The 19,394-nt window shown below is 45.2% G+C and overlaps 1 protein-coding gene across 1 annotated transcript in view; it reads left to right on the top strand.

Annotated features, from left to right (window-relative positions):
- gpc3 (glypican 3) overlaps window positions 1-19,394 on the top strand; it is a gene marked incomplete at both ends in the record, with an annotated part of 307,783 nt that overhangs the window by 257,105 nt on the left and 31,284 nt on the right. Inside the window, one exon of the mRNA XM_084332068.1 lies at window positions 8,911-9,106. Coding sequence (XP_084188194.1) covers window positions 8,911-9,106 — 196 coding nt within the window. The remainder of the gene's footprint in view (window positions 1-8,910; window positions 9,107-19,394) is intronic.

Below are 19,394 nucleotides of genomic sequence, written 5' to 3'. Positions count from 1 at the left end.
CTCTCTCATTCTCTCTCTCTCTCTCTCTCTCTCTCCTCTCTCTCTCTCTCTCTCTCTCTCTCTCTCTCTCTCTCTCTCTCTCTCTCTCTCTCTCTCTCTCTCTCATTCTCTCTCCCTCCCCTCTCTCTACCCTCTCTTCTCACTCTCCTGTGGTGTCCCTCATTCAATCTCTCTCTCCCTTTTCACTCCTCTCTCTCTCTCTCTCTATACTCTCCCATGGTGTCCCTCATTCATTCCTTCGCCCCTCTCTCTGTCCTGGTATGCACTCCATTCACCACACAGCATGGCTGCTAACTTGATACATGGACATTATATGGACATACAGTTCCTGCGGTTCGTCTGTGCATGTGGCTATTAAGTATAGGAATGTCCATTTCCTAGATTTGATTCATCGAGAAAATGGTCTGTGTTGAAAAGTCATGCGTGGGTCAGTCTGCATTGATTCGGCCCTAGTCATATGGTGACCAGCCAGGCGTGGCTTGTTCCCCTGCTGCTCTGCAGAGGAGATGAACAGGACAGACTGTACAGGAGCTGTGAACCACCTGGAACATCGCTGAACTGGAACACACTAGTGATAACTTAAACTATTTTTTTTATTTTTATTTTTTAACGGGTGCAGATAGGCCTACAGTGGATGCATTTCATCAAAATTGCATTGCTTACATTACATGAAATCATATTTTACACTCCATTAAGTACCCCACCCATAAATGCAAGCTAGCCTAGCTTAGCACAAATTAATGGAAGCGGATACGGACCAGCTAGCCTACACTGTAAGAAAAAAAGCTGCAAGAAAACTGTAAATGTCTGGCATCAATGGTTGCCAAATACTTACTGTCAAATTACAGTAAAATCAAATACATTTACAGATTACAACCTTTATTTAATGGTTAATATTTTGATAAAAGGTAATTTACTGTATTTGTATGGCATTTACAAGTTAAAGTAGAAAAACAAATGTAATCTGTAAAATGATACATTGAATTTCCTGTGAAAAAACATATTTTTTTTTACAGTGGCCAAAACACCTCTTCCTGAGTTTTGGGCTAGTTGTCTGTAATGTATCCGCTTCCATTCATTTGTGCGAACCGGCTAGCTTGCAGCCGGATAGCTTTCTACTGAATACACAGATTGGTATCTATCTTCTTGTCTGAAGCGCAGACAGTAAAGCGCATCTCCCAAAATGTTGGCGTGTTCCAACAGTCTCTCTCTGTTTCTAGTCTCTGTCATGGTACACACCAGTCTCTCTCTGTTTCTAGTCTCTGTCATGGTACACTTCAGAAATTCTTATGATAACATCCAACTTGTTGCAACAACTGTGTCAGGGGAAAGCAATGATTGTGGCTCTAATACTCTCCAACTGCACCACTGACCCACTTGTACTAAATGACATTGGGTGGAAAGGTGTGTGCTCTGAATAGGCTTTGAACAGGCTCCATCCCTCTGCCCCGTGACCTGGGATTATCACGGAAGCCATCAAAATCTCATGATTGCCTAATCACGGCTTTTGTCATTTAGTGTATGGTATGCAGTACTCTGGAGAGACAGTTTAAGACTGAAGTTGAATGTAGATTAGATTTGCAGACAAGATGTGCTCAGGCATTGACAGAAACATTGTGTGCAGCAGATTCCGTCTGGGCCCAGTCATGGACAACTAGTCCAGACACGTCCTCTCCTGGGAGAGGAGGACACAACGCGGGGCCTGATCCCAATCACACAGACACCTCCTCCTTCCATAGATCTCTGTCATTATTCATTCTCCCCCTTCACTCTCAACATCATCATTCACATGACTCACTCCACGACTTGGCTCCAGCCTGTTACATTTTATCAGTTATCTTTGTATTTCTCTGTAAAAAGTAAACAAACTAAAAACTACTGTGATCGGAAAATATTATCATGTCCATAGATCTGTGTTAAATTCTTAAAACAACGGCCAAGGCTCAGAACAGTTTTACTTAGATATGACACGTCCAAGGTTCTTTTCTTGTTAATCTTGTCTCCTTCAGACACGACAAAGCCCTAAATCGATCTTTTGTTTTCATTTTCTGGTCTTTGTTTCATTTTTCTTTACCTTTCTTGTCATATCTGGTCATCTTATGTACATCATGTCAATTATGAATATATTGTAAGTCTGGCCAGATCTCTCACTTTCTGGTCAGACACTTTGTGTGTACACATGTGTCTCTGATTATAAACTGATCATACACTTTCTGTGGCCATAGAAACAGATAATAAACTATGTTCTATTTTTATTAGGGCTGGGACTTTATCGCATTCATTTAGATTAATTAACTACAGAAAGAATTAAAAGTAAAAGAAATGTATGCATTTAATCGCATGATGATTTAACTTTTTTGTGTAAGAATGTTACCTTTCAAAGGAGACCAGACTCATGCATGTACTATAAGTATAAAGTATAATAAATCGCAAATTACCTTTTTTCTTAGTCTGGTTTGTTCATAAAAAAAAACTAAAAAAGATAAATTGAGATCAATCAAGAGTTATTTTTTTTCAATGGTCAAACTGTTCTGGAATGTACTTGAAAGTACTGTGTTTTACTTTTATCTCGAAAGTGCTTGAGTTTAAAAAAGGTCCTTTGCACTATATATATATTATTCCTACAATTGCTGCACTTTGTAAAAAATTGCATTGATCTGTTGGTCTGTGTAGTAGCTAATACAGGATTTTGCTGCTTAAACGTATGTATAATGTATATTCATTGATTCACTCATATACCAAAATTCATTTGAATTGAAAAATGTTGCTTTTCGCATTAAATATTGATATGCGATTAAAATGTGATTAATTTATATTAATTAACTATAAAGTCTAGAATTAATTCGATTAACATTTTGAATTTCTAACAGTTCACTGTCATGGCTGATTTAAAATATTCCACAACACAACCTTTACTTCACTTTTTACTATTATGTACTTTGCTGCTAAGTAATCTGCTATGCCTATACTACTACCTACTATGCTAATATGTCTATACTACTATGCACTCAAGAGTGTAGCACTCAATTTCAACACTGTTTGACGAACAACATCACTTACCCTTAGCTGCCAGAGTTGTAACCTTCCTGCTGACTTGTTGTACAGAACTTGTAAGTCGCTTTGGATAAAAGCGTTCAGCTAAATGACAGAATGTAAAATATTATGTATTTCCTGATGTTATGGTCTAAGGTTAAAAGGGGCCCATATTCATACAGAACAACTGGCAACGATGTTTGGATATTGGATGGCAATGACATCTCTCGTATGTATAATAAATAAAAATAACTCATCTAAGCTCGTCTGGTGCAGGTTGATGTATGTATATGGCTCCGGGTCATCCAGTGGCAGCGCTGAGGGGGGTGTGTGCGGTTGCAGCTGTCGTGTTGAACAGTGACCCTATGTGAGTTCATCTCATGGTGTGGAGGCTGTGACAGACGTGTGGTTTGTGTGTGTCTCTCACTGTCTGGGCTGGCCTGCGTTGAGCAATCTGCCACATGTTTGGGCTTTGTTTGCCGCCTGTAAGCCTGTGTTACCTTGGTGTGACCTGTTTGCCGCCTGTAAGCCTCTGTTTCCTTGGTGTGACCTGTTTGCCGCCTTTAAGCCTCGGTTTCCTTGGTGTGACCTGTTTGCCGCCTTTAAGCCTCTGTTTCCTTGGTGTGACCTGTTTGCCGCCTTTAAGCCTCGGTTTCCTTGGTGTGACCTGTTTGCCACCTGTAAGCCTGTGTTTCCTTGGTGTGACCTGTGTGCAGCCTGTAAGCCTGTGTTTCCTTGGTGTGACCTGTGTACCGCCTGCCTGTGTTTCCTTGGTGTGACTTGTGTGCAGCCTGTAAGCCTGTGTTTCCTTGGTGTGACTTGTGTGCAGCCTGTAAGCCTGTGTTTCCTTGGTGTGACTTGTGTGCCACCTGTAAGCCTGTGTTTCCTTGGTGTGACCTGTGTGCAGCCTGTAAGCCTGTGTTTCCTTGGTGTGACCTGTGTGCAGCCTGTAAGCCTGTGTTTCCTTGGTGTGACCTGTGTACCGCCTGCCTGTGTTTCCTTGGTGTGACTTGTGTGCAGCCTGTAAGCCTGTGTTTCCTTGGTGTGACTTGTGTGCAGCCTGTAAGCCTGTGTTTCCTTGGTGTGACTTGTGTGCCACCTGTAAGCCTGTGTTTCCTTGGTGTGACCTGTGTGCCACCTGTAAGTCTGTGTTTCCTTGGTGTGACCTGTGTGCCACCTGTAAGCCTGTGTTTCCTTGGTGTGACCTGTGTACAGCCTGTAAGCCTGTGTTTCCTTGGTGTGACCTGTGTGCAGCCTGTAAGCCTGTGTTTCCTTGGTGTGACCTGTGTGCAGCCTGTAAGCCTGTGTTTCCTTGGTGTGACTTGTGTGCAGCCTGCAAGCCTCTGTTTCCTTGGTGTGACCTGTGTGCAGCCTGTAAGTCTGTGTTTCCTTGGTGTGACCTGTGTGCAGCCTGTAAGCCTGTGTTTCCTTGGTGTGACCTGTGTGCAGCCTGTAAGCCTGTGTTTCCTTGGTGTGACCTGTGTACAGCCTGTAAGCCTGTGTTTCCTTGGTGTGACCTGTGTGCAGCCTGTAAGCCTGTGTTTCCTTGGTGTGACTTGTGTGCAGCCTGTAAGCCTGTGTTTCCTTGGTGTGACCTGTGTGCAGCCTGTAAGCCTGTGTTTCCTTGGTGTGACCTGTGTGCAGCCTGTAAGTCTGTGTTTCCTTGGTGTGACCTGTGTGCCACCTGTAAGTCTGTGTTTCCTTGGTGTGACCTGTGTGCAGCCTGTAAGCCTGTGTTTCCTTGGTGTGACCTGTGTGCAGCCTGTAAGCCTGTGTTTCCTTGGTGTGACCTGTGTGCAGCCTGTAAGCCTGTGTTTCCTTGGTGTGACCTGTGTGCAGCCTGTAAGCCTGTGTTTCCTTGGTGTGACTTGTGTGCAGCCTGTAAGCCTGTGTTTCCTTGGTGTGACTTGTGCGTTTGTGTAAAGGGGGAGACGCTCCCTGGGGCCTGTGGGACACAGCCACGCTGATTACACGTTCTGCACCCTGTAGCTCTGTCCAACTGTCTGGAGACGCCAGCTCTCTCCACCAACGCTCTGCACAGAAAGGGAGAGGGGACCAGATTTCCTCTTGTAATGGGAAACATACTGAGTGTTTCTAAAAAAATAAATTAAAATAAAGTTATCCTTTTATTTGTTTCCTCCCTGCTTCCTTTTGCATTTATTTTATTTTATTGCAGATGATTTCAGGCCAGACTGACTTGAGGTTTTTCCCTCTTGTGGTAAATCTGGAGGCTCTTGTCGGATCATGCTGTGGCTCAGTCGTGCCAAGAGCACAGCGTCACTTTCGACACAAACACCCCCCCCCCCCCCCTGCGACCGCAGCCCTGGCGGAGGCAACCAGCTAGTGGGCAGAAGCCTTCCACACAGCACCCTGTCACACAGCACCCTGTCACACAGCACCATGCAGAACAGCACCCTGTCACACAGCACCATGTAGAACAGCACCCTGCCACACAGCACCCAGCCTCAGCGAGAGAGGCACTGTCCTATCACACACTCACAGACAGAAGGGCACAACTTAAGTTCTGGCACTCATTCAGGGCCACTGCTAGGACCATCCTCTTCTTTTTTTTATTCATAGAGAGCTACTTTACCGCATTTGACATCCTGTAGCTAGATAGATACCGCTCCGAGTGCTGTGGTGTTGCAGACGGGCATAAATTAAATGGCAAAAACTAATTAAAACAAAATAACTTTCGACTGTTATGTTTCGTCCCCTCTCTCATTAGCATATATCAGAAAACAACATCATGTTTTTTGTGTGCCAGGTGGTCAGTTCTACATAAGTTCCTGTAAACATGTACAACAGTTCCTCCCTCCCCGCTCCTTTTTTTAGCTTTTGTTCTAAAATACCCACGACCACATCTCTCTCTCTCTCTCTCTCCCTGCTTCTTTACGAGTGTTTGCTTTCAGTCCTTTTTTGCTTTTAATGTGTTTGTGGGTCACCCCTCCTCTGTTGCCGGGATACAGACTTCGGGAAGGAATTCAAGGACCTCAGTAAATCTATATGGAGGGGTCGCATACACGTGCGCAAACATGATTCTCTCTTAAATGTGAACATTCAGTGCATTAAACTCCCATTGCTCTCGGGAGGGAAGAGAGGAGATAGTATAGTCGTTTTTCACAGACTTGTGTAAATAAAAGCGCCATGCGTAATGACTGGAGTCTGTGCTGAAGCCACCAGGTGGCGCTGTGCTAGACACACACCGCTTTCTCCTCTCCCGCTGCATACCAATCCCCTTTTTATTCCAGGGTGGTCAGAGAGAGTCCAAACCAGAAATGTTCCTATGGATCGGTCATCCTGTCTATGAATCACTGTTTGTCCATCTCTTGGCCTAAGTGACCAGCTTTTGGAAATGTTGTGGTGATCAGCCATGTATGGTCTCAATGTTGGGAAATGAATAGAGGTTTGTCGGGCTGGCGACGCTGGAACAAGGTATTGTGTGTTCCCTCTGCTAAACTTCACAGTTTGTGTCACTTGTAAATCCCAGATTGACTGGTTTGTATATGCAGGCCCGGCGAAGGGAACGCAGTTGTTTATCTTCCGACTGACGTAATTCTATGATTATCACTGGGTTTTATTCCCCCCGCTCGGTCTCACAGTCTGATCTGGAGTCAGACTCAGACAGCACCTCTTGGACTGGCTTGTTGGAGCAGCTGACCTGAGACAAGGCCCATATTAACTACATTTTCTCCAGTAGACCGCCAAACAACTAAAAACAACAACAACAGAAATGCATGTGCTGACGTACACAGATAGGAAGGAAATCAATAAAAATCACAAAGAAGGAGGCAGAATGGGAAGATGAAAGGAGGGCTGACACGGGGAGGCGGGAGGTTGGAATTTGGCACATCTGTTACCTTGGCAGGACTCTTAATCATGTGTGATGTTGGGGAGGTTGAGAGATGGTCAGAGCAGGCAGCCATGGAGGAAGTCTCGCATGTTTCTTTTAAGGCAAGTGAAGCTCAGGTAATAATGTGAAGTTGTCTTTCATTGATGTAGTGATGTTGTAAAGCAATGTGACAAACTATAGTATTAGCTAGTGGAGGTTTTGATATCCTTCTGTTTTTGGTGTTTTACTCCACGTTCTGGGGAAAAGTGCGTGAGTGCTTTTTCTACAGCATCGCTGTAATATACCCATTTACACTTGGTCAAGAAGAATTTCAAGATTTTCAGTAACTCCGATTTTATAGCTCTTGGACATTTGTGAATAATTTCACTTAGCAATAAGTTGATTCGCTTACCGCAGTCCTCAATGAAACACACTTCCGGTATGCACAACCCATTATGAGCTTCTGTAAGTCATTGGGTAAATATTTGGACATAACATGCAGCTGCAGTTACGGCATGTTGGCCAAATTGGATTACAATTCTGAGCCAAATGACATTTAACTTGTATTTCTTCTGTTCCTTCTGTTACGCGTTGGTCGGTGAAATAATGTTAAGCTTCCTTTGGAACCCACCTAGGCCTGTGTTGCAGTTTGAGATATATACATACAGGTACATATATTGTTTATATAATTTCATTATATTATATATATCATTCTTTTATATAAAAAAGAGGATATGGAGAGGGCTTCAGCGTTCTTGGTTTTGTTTCGGTAGGTGCTCTTTGGATTAAATCCGGGGTAGGATTCGTTATAAAAAAGTTGAGATCCAAGGCAGCTCTACAAGTTTTAAAATGCCTTTATTTTATGGCTCACATTATTTAGAGAATTTAAAATAAACCGACATGTTTCGGCCTACACAGGGCCTTCATCAGGGTGTTGATAACTGCGACCATTCTTTTATATACTTTAGATCTATCCTCAATGTATCTTGTATACAATTTGCCTTTTTAATCTGAATATGTATCATAGTATAAACGTCTGATTTTTACCAGCCGGACCTTGATGTCCACTTGAGTGGACTGTGTTGTTTAGACTCAGAGACAACCACAACCATGTTTGCCAATAACAACACAGTTTGTCCCAAGGATTCTGTTCCTACCAGTAAATTACACGTCCTCACATGGAGCCCCTGCCACAGCCTCCTTCTGCTATTTCATTTCCACCCTTTGAATGAATCACATTTGGACAAAAATAACAAATCTGGCTCCGATAACAGAACATCTTTTCTGCTGCGCCATCAGATCCCGGCACGGTCTCCCTGGAGTTTCCCTTTTCACTGTTATAATTATACAACAGATGACCAACTCCAGTCTAATCTTTTTGTTGTTAACTTGCACTTGTTGTTTCATTATATCATCCATGTACATACATGCCCGTTCTAACAGCAGAATGAATGAGGACAGTAGTGGGAAAAGGTAAACAAACATCCTTTACTTAGATAGTGGAAATATCCTGACATGATAGTAAAAACAAAATACTTCCATTCAACATTCGACTTAAAGGTGTACTGGGTAGTTTTGAGAGATTAGAAACGTAGATAACATTTTATGTAGAGTAATCATTAAAAAAATAATACATCCACAGAGGTTTTAGAAAGGTGCAGAATAAAAGTATTGCTTTCCCCCCCCAAAAAATTATTGATGAATGAATTTATAATTAAAAAAATGAGCAGGTCCAAAATGAATCCCCTACTTCCCATTTCCCCATATGGAATGCACCTGCTTGGATACATGCTGGTGCTCTAGTGCAACATCTAGTGGCCGCATGTTATCTATAGCACCTTTAAGTTAATTGTTGAGAAAAACTGTTTTTTAAAGTAAAAGGATTAAATTCCCTAAAATGGATATACTCAAATACAGTGCCAGTGCCTCAAACCTCTACTTAGGTAAAGTACTTGAGGGTTTGGTTTCTCTGCGGCCCTTAATAAGGACATGAATAAGTACGTTTTACGGTCTTTGTTTTGAAAGACTTCCTGTTTGTCCCACAGCTGCTGCGGCTGGTGACGGTGTCAGAGAAGCGCTGGAGAGCTCGCTCACGTGACGGAGGAGGAGGAGGAATGGAAGGATGGAACGATGAAGAGGAAGAGGGGTTCGAGAGCGGTGACTGCGACGACGAGGACGAGTGTACCGGGGTGTCTGGGCTCGGGCCCCCCCCACGACGTAAACGCTTACGCATCTTTGCAGGTCAGCTCACCCATCCTCCGCTCACAAACAAGGTGCAAAACGGACCGTGGTTCTGGATACTTAGGTGGTTTCAAACAAGGCCCAGTTTCCACATTGATAACTTAAAGGATCACTTCACTAAAAACATTGCTGATTTATTTTGCACATAATCTCACAAACCCCCCAAAACACAGTTTTGCAGTTATTGAGAGTACATTTGTTTGAATATGACCACCAGTGATGTTATCTGGGATTAATTTACAGCACCATGAAATGAGTTAGATGGAAAAAATAGGGGACTTATAGGGACTGCTACCTTATCATTTCATTGCGCTGTAATTAACACAGCACAAGGATTCAATGTCCCCGATGACATCAGTGGCCATATTCAAACTCACTTACTTTTCTTTTTTTTAACCATTTTTTCTCCTTATTTTCTATTTTTCTCCCATCCCAATTTCGTGTATCCAATTCTCCCCTCCCCTGTCTTGAACATTGTTCGACTATGCCCCCCACTGGTCAGTTGTAGAGAGGATAGAAGCCTTGCATCACGTGTTCCCTCCGGTACACGAGGAGGCAGCCTGTCACATCTTTTCTCCTGCCAGCGCGGACTCTCAGTGGCGAGGTGTAACGCATGGGAGGCTCACACTACCCTCGCCACTTCCTGTCTCTGCTGTGCAGGCGTCTCCCAACCGACCCGTAGGGGTCGCTGTCCACAATGTCCAATCCCCACCCATTGACTTCCACCCGCTGACTCTGCCAATTGAGTTAGTATGACGGCTGGTCCAAGCCGAAGGCAATGCTGAGACTGGGATTCGATACCAGAGTCTCTTGCATTGGTGACGAGCGCAATCTCCGCAACGCCACCCAGCCGCCCTAGTAAACTCACTTACTTTCAATAACTATCAAACCAAAGCTATCTGGCTGCAAGCTAGCCTAGTTTAGCACAAATTAATGGAAGCGGATACGGACCTCTAGCCTAGCTTAAAACTCCAGGGCCCTCATTTATCAATAATGCATAGAAAGTGTTCTATTTTCGTTCCCTCGCACGGAATTTAGAATGTCTCTACGCACAGAAAATCGGGATTTATCAATGAATGAATGAATGAATGAATGAATGAATGAATGAATGAATGAATGAATGAATGAAAACTTTATTTAACAGATTGCAGAATGGGTACAATACAGTACGGCTCAATACATACAATTGTTAAGGGGATGCAGACCAGAGAAAGACGTTTGTCTTGTTTCCATCAGGGTCCCCCATTTTCAATTCATATAGACATTTATGACATACACAACATACATGACATTTATGGCATAGGGACATAGAGGTATTTAGTACTGATACATTTGTGACATAAACGGTATTCAAATATACAGTACTGTTACCCCTAGATCCTGACAGAGTATATATGATGGGGAGGGGACTGTACATTAGGAGGGGGTGAGTGGGTGGGAGAGAAATATACATACGGCGGGGAGGGAATATATACATGCGGTGGGGAGGAGACTGTCTATTACACAGGTCGTATGCACACTCCGTGTTGATAAATACCAATTGTTCTTACCGTCTATGCCTGTGCACGATTCTAAGTATTTGCATACAGAACCACCCCTAATTAACCATATATGGTAATTAAACACCCCCATGAGAACATGCCTGTTTGTGGAATGTGGAATAATGGCTAAGCGAACTAAAATGAGAAACTTCACTGAGAGCGAGAATGATCACGGAGGTCATCTAACCAACAAATTGAACGTATAAAGCATTTCGTTGTGAACAATCTTATTTGGAAACATGACACACAAAATAATAGTATTAAGTATTTAGCTTTTAATTTTAAACAATATTTAATCGTATGATATTAAATATTTGTGCGCCGGGAGCCAAGGGTGTTGACTGACGCAGTCCTACAGAACCAGCACATTGACAGAAATAAATGACAAGCTGACCCGACATTTGCACTGTAATGACGAGAGATTATATGTACATTGACTGAGTGGAATCCCTTTCTATTCACATAACTGAATTTGTTTACCGATGGAGCTTTGACAGCTACGTGGGTGGTAGTGGTACAGTCTATTGCTCGATCCATCTCCAATATCACGCTGGACCGTGCCGGTGGCCAAAGATCCCAGGGTGGAGAGGACTTGAATGTGCACAGGGATGGAATTTGTGCGTTTTGTTCCACACTCCAATTTGGGTCCCAAATTGCGGTACAAATCAAGGAGAATGTGTCTCGGGTAGCGGACTCTACTTAATATTATGTTCTCTAGACAAATAGACTGCCCTCTATTTCTTATCTCTGAAAACACGCTCCCCACGGAGCGCACCCCATGAGAAGTATTCCGATAACACAAGATAAACCAGGCTGCATTCATTCGGAAAGACCTATTCCAAATGCTATTTATAGGGTTTGACAATAATTACACTCATGTCTCTATTTTACAATGAACTATAATTAATTACGGGTCATACCGAACACTTCGGTGTTGAAACTCGAATTCATGAAAGCTTATTCCATCTGTTGCAGTTTTCCTATTCTACCGCTTGGTGCCATGTACGCACGGTCGGAGCTGTGCGTAGATGTACGCACAATCTTAAGCAGACATTCATATTGATGAATCCCACACATTGCTTAGAAATGATCGTACGCACGGTTTACGGACATATCTGTGCGTACGCAGCATTGATAAATGAGGGCCCAGGAGAGGTGTTTTTGGCTAACTGCTAGGTTAGCTAGTCCGTATCCGCTTCCATTCATTTATGCTAAGCTAGGCTAGCTTGCAGCTGGATAGCTTTCTACTGAACACACAGAGAGGAAATTGGTATCTATCTTCTTGTCTGACTCCGGAGAAGAGGGTAAGTGCATTTCCCATAATGTCGAAGTGTTCCTTTAAGTGTTAACCTCTAAATAAAAGGTTCTGGGGCTCCTACTGCAATCAGTCAGTCAGTCAGCAGGCCAGTCGCAGCTCAACCGCAGCCAGTGGCCAAGTCGAGGGGATGTTGACATGACTACTGTACATGTTGACACCTCTGTGTCACTATGCAGCTGGAGTGATATATAATAGAAGTGTTTGAGTTGGAGACATGAGACTTCCTCAGGTAACGGGCTCACCTCAACCTCCTGACCTCCCTGACGCCGACCCCCATAACACCCCCCCCCCCGCCCCCACCCCCCACCATCACTGAAAAAGACAGACACACACTCTGAAAGCAAAGAACAGACAGGCCAGTAACGGTCGTCGGTTTGATGTGAGCTGGTGACTGAAGTGTAGCTGGTATTACATGTACAGTGTCCATAGCCTCTGCCTAAGGTGCCCTTGAGCAAGGCACTGAAACATTCAACATTCACACTCTGGGGGGGGGGGGGCACATTTCAAATGCCTTGTGTGTATACTGACAATATAAAGTAATCATCTTCATCCGAATTAAGCCAGAAACTGTTCTGAGAAAAGAAAACAAACAGAAAAAGGTTGGACAAAACAGTCGGGCTGAAGGAACACAGGGCTTCGATATGCCGACGCGAAGCCGTGGCAGCTGAGCAAACAGCCCAGGCGCTAGTCCTCCTGTTGCTAGTTCTCCTGTCAGGGCTGCCGTGAGCAGAGATCTGGGTTGGAGGAGCAGGACTCTGAGACCGGGGAGCCCAGAGGTTAACCCAGGAATCCTGCAGGTCTGATACTTCCAGCAGGCCGGGGCCGTGAGAGACCGACGCCCTCACCCTCCACGCTCCTGTTGGGGGGCAAGAATGTAACGCAGTCCTGACATTATCCTGTATCATTATCCTGTGTCATTATCCTGTGTCATTATCCTGTATCATTATCATGTATCATTATCCTGTGTCATTATCCTGTATCATTATCATGTATCATTATCCTGTATCATTATCCTGTGTCATTATCCTGTATCATTATCATGTATCATTATCCTGTGTCATTATCCTGTATCATTATCCTGTATCATTATCCTGTGTCATTATCCTGTGTCATTATCATGTGTCATTATCCTGTGTCATTATCCTGTATCATTATCATGTATCATTATCCTGTATCATTATCCTGTATCATTATCATGTATCATTATCCTGTATCATTATCCTGTATCATTATCCTGTATCATTATCCTGTGTCATTATCCTGTGTCATTATCATGTGTCATTATCCTGTGTCATTATCCTGTATCATTATCCTGTGTCATTATCCTGTATCATTATCCTGTATCATTATCATGTGTCATTATCATGTGTCATTATCCTGTATCATTATCATGTATCATTATCCTGTGTCATTATCCTGTATCATTATCATGTGTCATTATCCTGTATCATTATCCTGTATCATTATCATGTGTCATTATCCTGTATCATTATCCTGTATCATTATCCTGTATCATTATCCTGTATCATTATCCTGTATCATTATCCTGTGTCATTATCCTGTATCATTATCATGTGTCATTATCCTGTATCATTATCATGTATCATTATCATGTATCATTATCCTGTATCATTATCCTGTATCATTATCATGTGTCATTATCCTGTGTCATTATCCTGTGTCATTATCCTGTATCATTATCCTGTGTCATTATCCTGTATCATTATCCTGTATCATTATCCTGTATCATTATCCTGTGTCATTATCATGTATCATTATCATGTATCATTATCCTGTATCATTATCCTGTATCATTATCCTGTGTCATTATCATGTATCATTATCATGTATCATTATCCTGTGTCATTATCCTGTATCATTATCATGTATCATTATCACGTATCATTATCCTGTATCATTATCCTGTATCATTATCCTGTGTCATTATCCTGTATCATTATCCTGTGTCATTATCCTGTGTCATTATCCTGTATCATTATCATGTATCATTATCCTGTGTCATTATCCTGTATCATTATCATGTGTCATTATCCTGTGTCATTATCCTGTATCATTATCATGTATCATTATCCTGTATCATTATCCTGTGTCATTATCCTGTATCATTATCATGTATCATTATCATGTATCATTATCCTGTATCATTATCCTGTATCATTATCATGTGTCATTATCCTGTGTCATTATCCTGTGTCATTATCCTGTATCATTATCCTGTGTCATTATCCTGTATCATTATCCTGTATCATTATCCTGTATCATTATCCTGTGTCATTATCATGTATCATTATCATGTATCATTATCCTGTATCATTATCCTGTATCATTATCCTGTGTCATTATCATGTATCATTATCATGTATCATTATCCTGTGTCATTATCCTGTATCATTATCATGTATCATTATCACGTATCATTATCCTGTATCATTATCCTGTATCATTATCCTGTGTCATTATCCTGTATCATTATCCTGTGTCATTATCCTGTATCATTATCCTGTATCATTATCATGTATCATTATCCTGTGTCATTATCCTGTATCATTATCCTGTATCATTATCCTGTGTCATTATCCTGTATCATTATCCTGTGTCATTATCCTGTGTCATTATCATGTATCATTATCCTGTATCATTATCCTGTGTCATTATCCTGTATCATTATCCTGTATCATTATGCATCATGTCGTGGTTATTCATTTATTGATAGAGAGCAGGGAGTTAGATGTGGTTATGAATGTATTGATAGAGAGCAGGGAGTTAGATGTGGTTATGAATGTATTGATAGAGAGCAGGGAGTTAGATGTGGTTATGAATGTATTGATAGAGAGCAGGGAGTTAGATGTGGTTATGAATGTATTGATAGAGAGCAGGGAGTTAGATGTGGTTATGAATGTATTGATAGAGAGCAGGGAGTTAGATGTACATTTGTGTTTATCCTCCCGTGACTTTTATCTCCCTCTCAGCATCCCCTCACTTTTCCACGCTATGCTTTGTGAATCAGTAGATTAGATGTCTGTGGTATTTGTTTCCTGTGTGCGTGCGTGTGTGCGCATGCGCTCACATGTGTGTTAGCCTGTTTGCGCCTGTTTGTGCATGTGTCGGCAATGTTTGCAGACCTTGGATCGTCTCTGCTCATTGGCAGGTACAGAGATAGCCGCTGATAGCCGGTGATGACCCAGTAAAACGCTGACCTCGCCTGACCTGTCATCCCGTTTTGGTCAAACAGGGGACTGGGGGTTCAAAGGTCAGCCTACAGAGTGGAGGCCCTAATGGGAGGCCTGTCTGTGCCTGGTGCTCAGCGATGGACGAGACAGATCTGGTTTCACAAAAGCCTACAGAGGGGTGAGGGATTTAGCTGCAGAACCCCCCCCCCCCCCCCCCCCCCCCCAGAGCCTGGGAAAGGTGACAGGAGCCACAGCAACAAGGTGCAGACAGGACCCAGGCAGGGCCCAGAGCCCCCCCCCAGAGCCCCCCCACACATAGCTGTCAACCTGCTGACCACAGAGTGGATGTTCCAAATCAACCACAGTGATTGATCTATCCTGGCTCATTCTCAACACAGATTCCATATCCCTCTGGTCACCAATAATACCGCCCACCCACCCTCACCCCAAACTACCACCCACACCCTCACCCCTGATCAGCACCCACCACCCACCACCCCTACCCCCCACCACCACCCACAAACACCACCCCTACCCCCCACCACCACCCACAAACACCACCCCTACCCCCATCACCACCCACCACCCACAAACACCACCCCTACCCCCCACCACCACCGACCCCTCCACAGACTGTCCCCATCTCCCCCACACCCCACCCCACACTACACACCATTTCCCCTCCTGGCCAATGGAATTCCCCGCCACACATTCCCCAGAGCATTCCAGGCCAGGGGGGGAGCTATTAACAGGACAGGGGCTGCTGCTGCAGCCAGACTCCACCAGCCAGGCAGGATTAGACACGGGCCGACACTGGACTCACTGCTCTCGTCACACACAGAAACACTGGAATTGCGGTGCCCTCTCTAGTGTTGTATGTGTGTGTGCGTGTGCGTGTGCGTGTGTGTGTGCGTGTGTGTGTGTGTGTGTGTGTGTGTGTGTGTGTGTGTGTGTGTGTGTGTGTGTGTGTGTGTGTGTTAATACAGGGATTTTTGGTGGTCTCTGTAAATATCGGGGAAGATAATATGAATGTATGTGTAATAATATGTTGTGTAATTACGTGAACATGTTGACACGAGCGACATTTACTTGTTTACACGTCACCAACACTGAGAGACCAAACATGCTAAACTCGACATGGCAAGACGGTATTTGTCTTCACATCTTGTCTGAACGTACCGTTAAGACTTTTACGAGAACAACCGGTTAGCGGATTTCCTGTGGCTGAGACCCAGAGAGAGCGGTGAAGGTGTTTTCTGCTGAGCTGGACAGGGGGGGCCTCCTCGCTCTGCGCCTCCCCAGCTCACCATCTCCCCAGCTCACCACCTCCCCAGCTCACCACCTCCCCAGCTCACCATCTCCCCAGCTCACCATCTCCCCACCTCCCCACCTCCCCATCTCCCCAGCTCACCACCTCCCCAGCTCACCACCTCCCCAGCTCCTCACCTCCCCAGCTCACCACCTCCCCAGCTCACCACCTCCCCAGCTCACCACCTCCCCAGCTCACCACCTCCCCAGCTCCTCACCTCCCCAGCTCACCACCTCCCCAGCTCACCACCTCCCCAGCTCACCACCTCCCCAGCTCACCATCTCCCCAGCTCCTCACCTCCCCAGCTCCTCACCTCCCCAGCTCCTCACCTCCCCAGCTCACCATCTCCCCAGCTCACCACCTCCCCATCTCACCACCTCCCCAGCTCACCATCTCCCCAGCTCACCACCTCCCCAGCTCACCACCTCCCCAGCTCACCACCTCCCCAGCTCACCATCTCCCCAGCTCACCATCTCCCCAGCTCACCATCTCCCCAGCTCACCATCTCCCCACCTCCCCACCTCCCCAGCTCACCATCTCCCCAGCTCACCACCTCCCCAGCTCACCATCTCCCCACCTCCCCACCTCCCCAGCTCACCATCTCCCCAGCTCACCATCTCCCCAGCTCACCATCTCCCCAGCTCACCATCTCCCCACCTCCCCACCTCCCCAGCTCACCATCTCCCCAGCTCACCATCTCCCCAGCTCCTCACCTCCCCACCTCCCCAGCTCACCATCTCCCCAGCTCACCACCTCCCCAGCTCACCATCTCCCCACCTCCCCACCTCCCCAGCTCACCATCTCCCCAGCTCACCATCTCCCCAGCTCACCATCTCCCCAGCTCACCATCTCCCCACCTCCCCACCTCCCCAGCTCACCACCTCCCCAGCTCACCATCTCCCCAGCTCCTCACCTCCCCACCTCCCCATCTCACCACCTCCCCAGCTCACCATCTCCCCAGCTCACCATCTCCCCAGCTCACCATCTCCCCAGCTCACCATCTCCCCAGCTCACCATCTCCCCATCTCCCCAGCTCCTCACCTCCCCAGCTCACCATCTCCCCAGCTCACCATCTCCCCAGCTCACCACCTCCCCAGCTCACCACCTCCCCAGCTCACCACCTCCCCAGCTCACCATCTCCCCAGCTCACCACCTCCCCAGCTCACCACCTCCCCAGCTCACCACCTCCCCAGCTCACCATCTCCCCAGCTCCTCACCTCCCCAGCTCACCACCTCCCCAGCTCACCACCTCCCCAGCTCACCATCTCCCCAGCTCCTCACCTCCCCAGCTCACCATCTACCCAGCTCCTCACCTCCCCAGCTCACCATCTCCCCAGCTCCTCACCATGCTCAGCAGGAGCCATGTGTGAATAGAGCCCCTGTTATGTTCCTGCGCTCAGACGTTCTGTCACTGTAAAAAGATTTAATTTTTTTGGAAGTTCCTGAGTCTTTTATCAGTGCCAGGGGTTAGCAAAATACGAAGTGGAAATATGCATGTAATGTGAAACACGCAGCTTACTATACGAGCGGCAGGGCCGGTTTCTGCTCTCAGCCGGGTCTACGGCACATTTATGGGATGGAAGGAGTGGTGGAAGAAAGGAAACAAGAGGGGGATGAAGGAGTGAAAGAACAGGAGACAAAAAAGATAAAACACCTTGTTGCAACGATGCGAGGGGAAAACACTGGAAACGACGCGTAAGCATTCTTTTTGCTCTGTGTGGGTTGGATCAACAGTCGTACGTGCTGCCAGTTCTAGAACCTGGTATGTTAATTAGCTCCAGCTGCGACCCCTGACCCTCGGCACCTGATAGGTGAGTCACACGGCGCCGGTCCTCCCTGGCAGCGTTTAGCTGCGTGTCTTCAAAACAGCCATGCTCCCAGACACTGTTTACACTAAGTCCACTGGCTCCACCGCGCATCCGCCATCGTTTCTTCATTGGATCTGCATATAGTAGTCCCAGTTATCGTGGCTCCTGCCATATGGATGAACTAGCAGTTAAGCGTGTTCATTATGTGTTAGCTGTGTGGGAAGCACCCAGCTGGATGGATAGAAAGGGTATCATGGTAATGTTCTTCAAAATGTCAATACTCTAACTCGATAAACTCAATAAAACTAATCTTTTTGCCCTGCCCAATGTGCTCGGCCAGACAGCCATTCCACTTGTTAAGGGGATTAAGTTGACATGTAATTGGAAGGAACATAAATGGTAAATGGCTGCATTTATAACGCTTTTATCGAAAGCGCTTTACAATTTGTTCCTCACATTTTTACCCATTCACTCACACATTCACAGACCGATGGCGGAGGCAACCATGCAAGGTGCCAACCTGCACATCGGGAGACATTAAGGGTTAATTTTCTTGCTCAAGGATACTTCGACACGCTGCCCGGAAGGAGCGGGAATCAAACCGGGAACCTCTGGATTACCAGACGACTGCTCTACCTCCTGAGCCACTTTCGCCTCTAACATGCCAACATTATTTTCCTCCCATCTATGGGTATGATCACTTGTGCAACATGTTTTGCTGTCACAGAGAAAATCACATCCAGATGAGTGAAAACTAATTTGTATTGAGTACATAGCAGAATATGTTTGAATGGCACATACACACTAATGAATAAGGGTTTGTCTCTGTACCCTAAGGTGAACAGTTTATACCCATAGATGCTGACCGCAGTGCAGAATATAAAATGCAGAAGTAGCTAGTAAGTAACTAGTCTGGTTAACTGCCACACAGCAAAGACGGCTAATGTAGCTAATGCTAACTAGCCACTAGTTAACCACTAGTGTTAACGAAAGGTTATGACTATAACCTAGTTATATGAGTACTGGCTGAGCGTCTCGCTCTTTGCCATACCGAGATATACCCCTATCTCCAGTACCTACTGTACTTCATTAACTAAAACAATGCACCCATGCACTTGACC

The sequence above is a fragment of the Notolepis coatsorum genome (assembly GCF_963971535.1).
Source record: "Notolepis coatsorum genome assembly, chromosome: 16".
NCBI lineage: Eukaryota > Metazoa > Chordata > Actinopteri > Aulopiformes > Paralepididae > Notolepis > Notolepis coatsorum.
Note: the sequence above shows the minus strand (reverse complement) of the source record. Positions and strands in the feature narration are given on the sequence as shown.